The 12,422-nt window shown below is 41.5% G+C and overlaps 1 protein-coding gene across 2 annotated transcripts in view; it reads right to left on the bottom strand.

The window, feature by feature from the left end:
- ACTN2 (actinin alpha 2) overlaps window positions 1–12,422 on the bottom strand; it is an 86,254-nt gene that overhangs the window by 52,297 nt on the left and 21,535 nt on the right. For both annotated transcript variants that reach the window (XM_053604817.1, XM_053604818.1), the window contains exons 2-4: window positions 5,386–5,500; window positions 3,847–3,966; window positions 2,884–2,970 (exon numbers count right to left, since the gene is read on the bottom strand). In XM_053604817.1, coding sequence (XP_053460792.1) covers window positions 2,884–2,970; window positions 3,847–3,966; window positions 5,386–5,500 — 322 coding nt within the window. The remainder of the gene's footprint in view (window positions 1–2,883; window positions 2,971–3,846; window positions 3,967–5,385; window positions 5,501–12,422) is intronic.

The following is a 12,422-nucleotide window of genomic DNA, read 5'->3' as shown; positions in this document are numbered from 1 at the left end:
ATTATTTTGAGACAGAGTCTCACCCTATTGCCACAGGTGTCAGCCTAGCTCAGAGCAACCACAAACTGTTGGGCTCAAGTGATCCTTCTGCGTGAGCCTTCCCAGAGGCTGGGATTACAAGCGCCGGCCACAGTGCCCAGCTCATTTTCCTATTTTAAGTAGAGACAGGGTCTCACCCTTGCTCAGGCTAGTCTTAAACTCCTGAGCTCAAGCAATCCTCCGCCTTGGCCTCCCAGAGTGGTAGAATTATAGGTGTAAGCCACCAAGCCCAGCCAACACCAGGAGGAAATTAGCTGTATTTGATAAAGCTTAAGTGAAACCCACCAGATCAGAAAAATAAACAAGACTACAGTAGAGATCTACTAAATCCTAAAATTGCTTCTGAATTTTAGATTTACATCGAGTTTCACCTAAATGTATGAACACTCTTAGGCCATGAATGTCAAACGAGATTTTCTCCTTATTTAATTGCTACTACTTCCAATCAAAGATGGCCTTCCTCTACCCCACTTCCAAGTCCATTTTTAGGCTTTCAACAAAAGCTTAACACGCCTGTGTCAATCATGTACATAACTGGAATAACCCATCCCTGACAGGTGGAGGGGAAATCTGAAACACGGCCATTTGTCACAAACAGGTCCACACCCAAAACCTTGATCATGGGTGTAAAAAGCATGTGATAGACCAGTAGCGTCCTTCATCATTCTATCATGAAAAACAGCAGACACCCCAAGAACTGCCATCTACTTCTACCTGAACTGCCTCCAACAACAGATATGTGAATTTTCTATTTTCTTTCTTGGAAGAGACCCATCATTTTCTGAAGGAAACTGGCTCCTCTAAGAATTTGGTTTTAAACAATATCTTTTTATATATAGTATCCATCATCAAAACTAAGTTGATTTTTCTTGCGACTTACAGAAATTAAGTAAGGTTGTTAAAAAAAACCTTATATAATAAAAATTATTCCATAAAATGAAAAAAAAATAAAAATGTAAGGCAGCAAACTAACACTACCGCCTGTGTGGGATGCTGAAGAAAATTGGCTTGAAAAGGGGTGCCTACACTGCACTTTAGCCTGGACAACGAGCAAGACCCTCATTCAAAAAAATAGTAATAAACAAATAAAGCGTGGAAAAAAAAAAAAGAAAAGGGGTGCCTAAATTACCCCTTTTTCTGTTTAAATTTTTAAGTTTGTGAGAAGTGGATTAATATATCCTTTTGTGACATTTTACAAAATCCTGTGATTTGACTATCTTATTTTTGGCCTGTTAGTAATTTGGAGGGGACTCTAATGAATAATACCATCCACAGCTACACTCGAAATAGAATTAAGTTTTATATTCATATCACCGCTAATTTAAAATCTGTAAACAGTCGTAAAAAACCCGAGGTCAAGTTCACCTCTGTAATATTAGTGGAAAAAAAGATTTGCTGGTCCAGCAAAATGCAATAGTGTGAACAAGATTTTCTAAAGAAGTATTTGTTCTTTAAAGTAAGTTTAACTATTTAAATATTCCAATTTAGAAATATATAAAAACTGAGAAAATTATTAAAAATTAGTATTTTTTAATAAAGCAGGAACTTTTAGGAAGTATCTTGTTCATTTCAATAGCAAAAAGGAATACACTTCAATAAAACTATATTATGCAAAAGTTCTCAAATTCAGACTATTTATTATTTCAAACTGGCTGTCATTCCTGAGCCCGAATTATTGAGATTTTAATGTCATTATATCTTAACTTTGATTTTTAGATGACATAAATGTGTCTTCAGCGCTAGAATATTCTATATTCACTTAGGCTAGAATAACCTAAGTGAATCAGAAGATCCTTAAGAGGAAATATTGCAGATTTCACGTCCCCTGGCACAATGGTAGGCAAAATTTGCTCTTGATGAATAACTAAAATCACTTAAAATTTCCAGAGTCAGAAGGCACTCTGACCTGGTTACTTGTTAGGTTACAAAGTTAGGAGAAGCCAACTAGTTGACAATTCAGACTGTCTTAAACATATTCTGCAGTTATACATTCTGTAATCTGAAGGCTAAATAGGCAAAGTTTTAATTTTAAGAATGTCAATTTGATGCTTTTCAACAGTGCTGAATTTATCAAAATATTTGGGAGTGCAGTGGGTGTGAAAGACGAAAAGATTTTTATCTTTGGTGGCAGTGCCAAGGATTAAGATTTTATTACAATGCGCCTGTAGTCCCAGCTACTCGGGAGGCTGAGGCAGGAGAATCGCCTAAGCCCAGGAGTTGGAGGTTGCTGTGAGCTGTGTGATGCCACAGCACTCTACAGAGGGCAATAAAGTGAAACTCTGTCTCTACCAAAAAAAAAAAAAAAGATTTTTATTACAATGATGAAACAGTTGTTAGGCCAAGAGACACACTGGCACTAGAGATTTTGTTGGAGAAAAAGAAGGAAGAGAAAGAAAAAGAATGGAGAGAGACAAATGAACCAACTTGGGTTGTAATATATTATTCTTTCCATACCTGGGAAAAAAAAAGTGTTTCAGTTGTGAGCCTAAAGAACTCTGCATAGCTGTGAATTTACTAGTATAACCAACAATCAAGAAGCTTACTTTTATGGTGCCCCATGATCACATTAATGTACACAGCTATGATTTAATTAAAAAAAAAAGCTTATTTTAAAAGCTTTATTTTATTCAATAAAGGCTTATTTTAAAAAGCAACTTCTGTTCAGAATACATGCTCACATTTTCCAAAATGATTCCACCCCCATGAATGAAACAGTGTTGCCAGGGTCTTTTCCTGCACAAATATCAAATTCATGAAAACCCAACTTACAAGTCTTTCATTCAACAACCTATTCAGATTTTAATTTATAAGTTCAATTTACAAATTATACAATGAAACTTTTACCTTCAACTGAAATATCCTGAATAGCAAAGCGAAGGATGATGGTCCAGATCATACCCAGGGTCATTTTCACATTGCCGTCAACAATTTCTGTAGGTTAAGAAAACAACCAATCAGGGTGGCGCCTGTGGCTCAAGGAGTAGGGCACCGGTCCCATATGCCGGAGGTGGCAGGTTCACACCCAGCCCCGGCCAAAAACCACAAAAAAGAAAAAAAAAGAACCAATCAATGTAAAGATAACATAATCAGTGCATAACTTCTTTCCCCATGTATAAATTTTTACTTCAGAGCTATTGGAAAATATACATATGGAAAGACTAGTTTATGTTTTTATAAGCATCACAATGTGTCTGGTTATAAATATGGTATTCATAACCAAATGTCTCCAGTTTAAACGAATTCTGAGTTAATAATAAGCACAAATCTTGCATATGCATTACCACTGAAAACAACCCAGGAGTTTCCAAAGTTTTAAGACTGCATGAGCTATGGTTTTAAATAATCAAATGAAGAGAAGACAGTCTCATCTTTATCCTGATCCTCCTTGCTGCACTCCCCAGCTGGCAGGCTGCAAGACTCCGTGGCTGTACACTGAGCAGTGACACACAGGTTGTCTCAGCTCCTGAAGACCTTCCCCCCATTTACAATCTCCCAGAGAGAACACAGAGGCCACTTCCTTCCTGTTATTTCTTATTAAGAGTCATTGAGATGGGTAAGTTCTTTCTCCTTCCTATAAATGGCCTGAAGAAGACAGTGTTATATGCGAATCTATTCTTTGCAAATAACCCTCCCATTCATGGTACTGTTTGTTCTCATTTCTATCCACCCAGCACCTCACAGAGAGCCGGACACAAGGAGGACGTGGTAACAGGTGGAAGGGAAGGGGGAGGGGAGAATCCAAGTCTAGGCTGCACCTCTGCTCTGAGCTCAGTGTGGCAGGCAGGGTCACCCCACAACACCTCTTACCTTCTGCCCCAATGGACACCAGTTTCACCCCTTTGCTGGCTATATAATCCAAAGCTTTGTTGACATTAGCAATTTTGTGGAACCGCATTTTTCCTCGGTCAGGTTTGGGCAGCCTTTCCCCTGATGGATGAAAAGAGAATAACGCAGACATAGAGAGAGTGACCTCTTGATGCAGAGTCAAGATGCCAAAATTCAGAGTCTATGCTTTCCTTTTAAATGGAAGTGGTTACATGACTATTTCTGGTGTGTGCTTGGTTTCCCTAAACCAGGGATCCTCAAACTTTTTAAACAGGGGGTCAATTCACTGTCCCTCAGACCGTTGGAGGGCCGGACTACAGTTTAAAAAAAAAAACTATGAACAAATTCCTATGCACACTGCACACATCTTATTTTGAAGTAAAAAACAAAACGGGAACAAATACAATTCCCACCACTTCATGTGGCCCACAGGCCGCAGTTTGAGGACGCCTGCCCTAAACCATAGTAAAAAGGGAACATTAACCTAAAAACACCTGTCAGGATCTAACGGGTCATCCGAGAACCACACTATTAAGGCCACATGCTTTTCAGATCTGCAAGGAGAGTCCAGGTTGACCCCTGATCCAACTTAAAAAAGAGTAAACAGGGCGGTGCCTGTGGCTCAGTGAGTAGGGCGCCGGCCCGGCCCCATATACCGAGGGTGGCATTCAAACAGATGCTTGCCTACTGATTATACATAAACCTGGCCCGGCCAAACTGCAACAACAAAAACATAGCTGGGCGTTGTGGTGGGCACCTGTAATCCCAGCTACTCAGGAGGCTGAGGCGCGAGAATCGCCTAAGCCCAAGAACTGGAGGTTGCTGTGAGCTGTGATACCACAGCACTCTACCAAGGGCAAAAAAGTGACTCTGTCTCTAACAAACAAACAAAAAAAGAGTAAACACAGAAGCTGGTTAGTGTCCCTGAAGCATTCCATTACTGGCTAGCTTGAGAGGAAGTGGGATGCCTAGTTCAAATCACGGGGGGCTGCCAGTGCACCTGATCAGGAAGACACATGGGATCAGGGCAGATCAGCCCCCACCCCTCCCAGTCACACAGCTCCAAAGATGAGCCCTTCTCTGGTCCAAAGTCTGAATCAGCCAATTGAAATTCAGGGTGAATTATAAACTCGCTGGGATTTTAACTGCTATGTGCACACTTACGCTTGCATGTGCTTTGGATACAAGATGATTTCCGGAATAGAATACACACTAGTTGGACCAAGAGTAGAAAGGGCATCACGGTAGGTATTCATGTACATGTCATTTTTTTCTTCTCTTACTTTGAGGTAGGTGGTATAAACATGATTTTACTAAGTCAATTTGAAACAGAATTCACTCCTTTTTTAGAACAGAAAAATAACTCCAGGTAGATGCTCTCTGGAAAGGTTTTCTTTGCCAATAATATCATGCTCTTGCCCAGCCAAATTCAGAGGGAACTTCTGATGCAGTCGTCTTCAAACAGATGCTTGCCTACTGCTTATACGTAAAAAATACAGGACTGGGTATAGTAGCACCAACCTGAGATGACTTCCAAAAGCAGCATGAGCTTAAGGCCATTCCTAAAGTCTTCTTCGATGTTCTCAATCTGAGTGCCAGCCTTCCTTAGGTGGGAGTTACACCAGGCGGTGAAGGTCTGCAATGAAAACCAAATGCCACTCAGCACAGGCCCATTAGTGGTCAGACCCTTACACATGCTGAGGAGTCTAGGAGGCTGGGGCTTCTCGGGCCTTCTAGAGAAAGCAGTATTTGATAAAAATAAGAACTGGAAACCCAAAAGTAAGAATTTTGTACAACTTCCTCTGTGGAGACAAAAACTCATTTATTTGATATTCCAATCTGAAGCATTTATGCCTTCAGTTAAAAAAAGGTACCACGTTTCCACCTATACTGTCACCTTCTGCAAACCTCTTACTTGGTAGGAAAGACAGACTAAATCAGGACGTGCTTATTCCTTGCCTACAATAAAAATGCACTTGCTTGCAGAATGCATGAGTGAATAATGTTTAAAAAATGTTCAAGGCCGGGCATGGTGGCTCACACCTGTAAATCCTAGCACTCTGGGAGGCTGAGGCGGGTGGATTGCTTAAGCTCACAGGTTTGAGAACAGCCTCAGCCAGAGCAAGATCTCATCTCTAAAAATAGCAGGGCATTGTGGAGGGCACCTGTAATCCCAGCTACTTGGGAGGCTGGGGCAAGAGAATCACCTGAGCCCAAGAGTTGGAGGTTGCTGTGAGCTAAGACGCCATAGCACTCTACTGAGGGGGGCAAAGTGAGACTCTGTCTCAAAAAAAAAAAAAAAAAAAAAGTTCAAAATGTCTTACTGTAGAGCAAACGGTGGGAGATATGCAGCCGAAAGGGGTAGAGAAGGGACCCATAACCACTAATTATCTACGACTAGCTTATACCGGATGAACAACAGTTTTAAGCTAGTAACTAAATCAATTAAACAAATTTGCAGCATAGTCAATTGTTTTAAAAATAGTTTTAAAACCTCCTACTGGCAGATCTAGGCCCTGGACTGGACAGATCCTAGATTTCAAAGACACAGCCCTGCCCTGGAAGCGCTCACAGTTCAGCTGTGTTAACAAATTGCAAGCACGAAAATGAACCACAATATTAAGTGGCATCCAAAGTCATTCTGTTTATTTTTCAAGCTTCTTTTAACTTGGCTTCCACTTGTGTGCTATTTCCTGCCAAAACCAGATTGGAAATGCTTCTGGCAGCTGTTGGCTAAGAATGCAAACTGTCCCCTCATCTCACAACAGCTGCTGGGCAGAGGAACAAAGTACCTGTCACGTCAAAATGGGAGGCGGGGGACACACAAATAGGGTTTGTGTCCTAGAGGGGAAAGTCGACCTATCAAGGATAGGCTGCGTCCAAGTAAGACCACAAAAAGACAAAGTGTTCGTAAGAAGGATTTTCCTGAGTAGTAAAGAGGATTTTGAAATCTTATTAATGGTCGCTCATTTCAAAAAATATGTGATGGCATTAAATTCAAGGACAGAAAGAAAATGTAAGCATTTTCTTGGATTTACAATAATAAATTTTACCAGGAAGAGCCTAAATCAACCACTATTTTTTCTAAAACAAATCTAAGCCTTTAGTTAGGTCTAAGCAGAAAAGATACTCTAAGCCATATTTAGATCTATATACTTGAATGTGATAGGCTCCAGCCATAGTGGTATTTTATAATTAAATAAAGTTAAATGAAATGAAAAATTTAGCTCCTCAGTTGCACTAGTCACTTAAGTACTCAAAGCCACATCCAATTAGTAGCTGCTGTGTTGGGTGGTGCAGATTTATAGCAAAAAACTTGGATAGTGCTACTCTAGATAATTAAGTGGTGGTTTTTTTGGGTGGGTAGGGGGTGGGGATGCCTTTTGTTTGTTTGTTTTTGAGACAGAGTCTTGCTCTGTCACCCAGGCTAGAGTACAATAGCATCATCATAGCTCCCTGCCACTTCAAACTCCTGGGCTCAAGCGATCCTCCTACCTCAGTCTCCTGTGTAACTGGGACTACAGGCATGCTGCCCTGATTTTTTTTTTTTTTGCAGTTTTTGGCCAAGGCTGGGCTTGAACCTGCCACCTCTGGCATATGGGGCCAGTGCCTTACTCCTTTGAGCCACAGGTGCCGCCCATGCCCTGCTGATTTTTTTATTTTTAGTAGAGATGGGGTATTGCTCTTGCTCAGGCTAGCAATCCTCTTGCCTCAGCCTCCTAAAGTGCCAAGGTTATAGATGTTAGCCACCACGCTGGCTGATTTTGGTTTGTTTATTTGAGACAGAGCCTCACTCTGTCCCCCTAGGTAGAGTGAGATGGCATCACAGCTCACTACAACCTCAAACTCCTGGGTTAAAGTGATCCTCTTGCCTTGGCCTCCAGAGTAGCTGAGACTACAGATGTGCACCCCCACGTCCAGCCACCAGTTTTGTTTCTTAATGGTAAGATTATTGTAAGAATCCATTACTTAAATGTTAATTTTGCATGTCCAGTTTTTGAATGGGTAATACATTTCCTTGTTTCCAAATTCAACTGGTACAAAGGGTATGAAGGCCAAAGCCTTCCTCTTACCCTTGTTCCCTACCTACCCAGTGCATCCCAGAGAGAACAAAGGTATCAGTCTCCCGTACATCTCTTTAATGATATCTATGCATACCTAAAATGCACAGACAGGCGTATCTTTTTCTAATCTCTTTCACTCAAATCATAGTAAACACACTGTTCTGCACCTTGCTTATTGTATCTACTTAAAAAATACAGCCTAGGGGGCGGCGCCTGTAGCTCAAAGGAGTAGGGCAGCAGCCCCATATACCAGAGGTGGTGGGTTCAAACCTTGCCCCAGCGAAAAACTGCAAAAAAAAAAAAAAAAAAAAAAAATACAGCCTAGAGATCATTCCATATCAGCTCAGATCATTCCTCTTCAGGGCTGTGTAGTATTCCACTGTGCTATATATCCCATACTGTATATAACTAGTTCCCTGTGGATGAACATTTAGATTGTTCACAGATTATTTCTTACAGTAAAAAATATCCAAGCCCTCATCTTGAACAAGTAAAACCATTTTAAAGGTTGTCTTTTTTTTTCAAACTGACCATACTGAGACTAACCATATATCTGATCATTTGGGAAAGGCACAAGAGAAGAGCAGGATGTGATTTTTTTTTTAAAAAGTAATTGACAGGGGGTGGCGCCTGTGGCTCAACGGGTAGGGTGCCGGTCCCATATGCCGGAGGTGGCGGGTTCAAGCCCAGCCCTGGCCAAAAATAAAAAAAATAAAAAAATAAAAAAATAAAAAAAAAAAAAAGTAATTGACAGGGGGCAGCGCCTGTGGCTCAGTGGGTAGGGCGCCGGCCCCACATACTGAGGGTGGTGGGTTCAAACCCGGCCCCGGCCAAACTGCAACAAAATAAACAGAAACACTTTAATTTAAAAAAAAAAAGTAACTGACAGAGAAAATATAATGCTATGAACATTTATAGAGTAGTTTTTATTTAAATTCTACTTAAAAACGGGCAAACATTGCTGATGCAAGTCACCATACCTTACTATCACATCACTTAAGTCTCTTCATAATAAAAGCATCAGAAGCACTTTTGCATATAACCCCAAAAGCTGCTCAGGAAATCCAGGTAAGCTTCCTGGCCACCACTGTGGAATACTGTGAAAGTCTGTTATATCCTACCTTTTTATAGGTATAGAACAATGAAGGTAATTTACCATAGGTGATTATTTAGTTGTGCAAATCTAGAGAACAAATTTAACCTAAAAGGTCAATTTATTTAGTTGAGCTAAGCCTAATAAAGTTTCCCTTTAATGAGCACCCCTAAGAGCCAACAAAGGTGGTAACTAACCAACTTAGATGCTGAAAAAGGACTCCAGCTGTTCTGTGATAACAGCAGGCAAAGAGGCCAATGCAGCCTGAAAAGGAGTGTCAAGCTTTACTTGCTTATACGTGTGAGTTCTCTGTGGATTCTGGTTATTAAACCTTTGTCGGAGATATAACCTGCAAATATTTTCTCCCATTCTGAGGGCTGTTTGCTTGCTTTACTTACTGTGTTCTTGGCTGTGCAGAAGCTTTTTAGTTTGATCGGGTCCCAGTAATATATTGTTGAAGCTGTTTCAATTGCCTGGGGGGGTCCTCCTCATAAAATACTCGCCCAGACCCATTTCTTCAAGGGTTTTCCCTGCACTCTCTGCTAGTATTTTTATAGTTTCATGTCTTACGTTTAAATCTTTAATCCAGTGAGAGTCTATCTTAGTTAATGGTGAAAGGTGTGGGCATCTTACAAGGGTACATGTGAAACTTAGTAAATGTAGAATATAAATGTCTTAACACAATAACTAAGAAAATGCCAGGAAGGCTATGTTAACCAGTGTGATGAAAACGTGTCAAACGGTCTATTAAACCAGTGTATGGTGCCCCATGATTGCATTAATGTACACAGCTATGATTTAATAAAAAAAAAGAAAGAAAGAAAGAAAGAAAAGGGGCAGCACCTGTGGCACAAAGGAGTTGGGCACTGGCCCCATATACCGGAGGTGGCAGGTTCAAGCCCAGCCCTTGCCAAAAACTGCAAAAAAAAAAAAGGAGTGTCAAGCTTTATTAGAATGTTTAACTTTTATTCTATTTCCTGCTTTAATTATCATGGCCTAGGGAGACTATTCCTGCACCTCTCCTAATATCTGTGTTTCTGTGTAAAGCTGTTGAGATAAAAAACAATAGCAACAACAAAACCCTACCCTGTGACCACAGTCTTCTTAGTGAACCTTCTTGCTGTCTGAATTACAATAGGCGTCTTGAGGGTCTGTGAAAACTAAACCTTGGAGAACTCAAATGAGAATAAAGGTAGGTCCACATAATTCTGGAGGAGGCACCTTAGTTCAAACCAGATTACCAAACAGATCTTTTTAAAGGAAATGTTGTTCTATTAAACCAGGCACAGACCATTGAGGAAAGAGGCCAATGTCTCCCCAGCCCATAGCTCAACCAGAAGTTGCACACTTGAGACCCCACACCTCCATTTTTGCTTTCAACTCACACCTTCCTCTATCTTTCTCCTAGAAAATAGCTTATTCCCTCTCCCTCTGCACCGAGGCATAAACAAAAATGCTTTTAGCATCTTGAAAATGGGCACACAAAAACGTCTCAGAACAGAAAGAGGACCAAGATGGGAAACAACAAAACCATCTACCCCCAAGAAAGACAGACTTATGTTTCTAGTCCTTATCAACTGCCAGAGAAGTTAGTACAGCGCCAAGGGCTAACAGTGCTCAAGTCAGAGAGAAGAGCTGACGGGCAGTGGAAGCATTCTCACGTATGCGTGTATATATATGTGTGTGTGCGTGTATATGCGTGTATAATTCCTTAGACTAGGGGGCAGATATTAGGATCTCTCCCCTAAACATAAGCAATCACAACTACAGAGCCACTGCTGGCGACGGGCAGTCTGTAGGTGCACTGTGCCTCCCCTGCCCTTGCAGGCCTTCCCTGGACACAGATGGAAACTCCACACACAGGGAGCAGAAGGCAGGAGGGTAAGGCTGGGGTCTCAGGACTTGTAGTTGTAATGCTGCTTGAGGAAAATATCAGTTGAAGAAATTTCCCAGGAATACCTGTAAACAAGACTTATTAGCCCCATTCAGTGGTGGGAGAGGCTGCTGTGTCTCCTATGAAGGACTTACTAGCAAAGTCCCTAGTTCACAAGACCTGTAAAACTACTGCCCTTCTCAGAGTGAAATTATGCAACACGACAATGTGCTTAACAGCAAAGAAAGTACCGCGGTCCTTACCGAATTGTTGAGGAAAGCCGTGTTATGCAGCTGCTACACATTTGTATTTGGTTTAACTAAACCTACAGCCATATCTCCCTGTATCACTGACCATTCCACAGGGTGAAGGTAGAAAAGACTTTTTAATCAAAATTAGCTACATCTGCTCTTATTTATGTTATTCCTCTTTGACCACACACTGTGCCTAATTCTACCTGGAAAAGACCATTATGGGGGTACACAGATAGGGACCAAAAGGAAAAAAAAAAAAAAAAAAATCGATCATGAGTCTGGCATGGTTTTCTGAATGTAAGTCCATTTCATCTCCCGCTTGATTATTACTTTTTTTTGAGACAGAGTCTCACTCTACTGCCCAGACTAGACTGCCAAGGCCTCAGCTTAACTCAAAGCAACCTCAAACTCCTGGGTTCAAGTAATCCTCCTGCCTGAGCCTCCCACGTAGCTACAATGCCCAGCTAATTTTTTCTATTTTTTTGTAGAGATGGGGTTTTGTTCCTACTGGTCTCCAACTCCTGAGCTCACCTGATCCTCCCACCTCAGCCTCCCAGAACGCTAGGATTACAGGTGTGAGCCACCACGCCGGGTCCTGATTCTTTTAGCAATAAGGTTCTAAGGCAGGGCTGAATCCCGTAATCCCAGAATCGTTATCATTTCATTTCTTCAAACAAAAATTTTGGCAACGTATCTATAAAGTTCCTTTATATTTCTTTACCCAGCCTTTTCTCTTTCTTTTCTCTTTTTTTTTTTTTTTTTTTTAACAGTTTTGGGCTGGGGCCGGGTTTGAACCTGCCACCTCCGGGTACATGGGGCCAGGCCCCTAGTCCCTTGAGCCACAGGTGCCGCCCCCCAGCCTTTTCTCGAATAATAATTACACAAAATACCCATTTCAGATCATATTTCTTGAAATGGAAACTCATTATAGACATGGGGCTTTTTGAATAAAATGAACCCTGGGCTCTAACAAAGGCTGGGATATTCAGGCAAAGATTGAGCCTGAAGCTCTGGGAAAGGCAGGGCTGCTTTTAAGCCTAATAATTGTAAGACAGCATTGTCGGGTTCTGGGGCACTGTCAAAGTTCTCTGTGATGCTAAGGTTGCATATCATGTACTTCCTCCAGGGAGTCGAGACCTGAAGAGGCCCACTCTGCCAATTCCAAGGCTGCTCTGACACCCGCTGTGGTCTGCGGCCTGGGGTGGGACAGGAGAGCCACGGCCATAGCAGCAGAGGCAGTGGTCCCCGAGAGGGAACAGGGAGGACAGGTGGAG

The sequence above is a fragment of the Nycticebus coucang genome, chromosome 10, assembly GCF_027406575.1.
Source record: "Nycticebus coucang isolate mNycCou1 chromosome 10, mNycCou1.pri, whole genome shotgun sequence".
Taxonomy (NCBI): Eukaryota; Metazoa; Chordata; class Mammalia; order Primates; family Lorisidae; genus Nycticebus; species Nycticebus coucang.
Note: the sequence above shows the minus strand (reverse complement) of the source record. Positions and strands in the feature narration are given on the sequence as shown.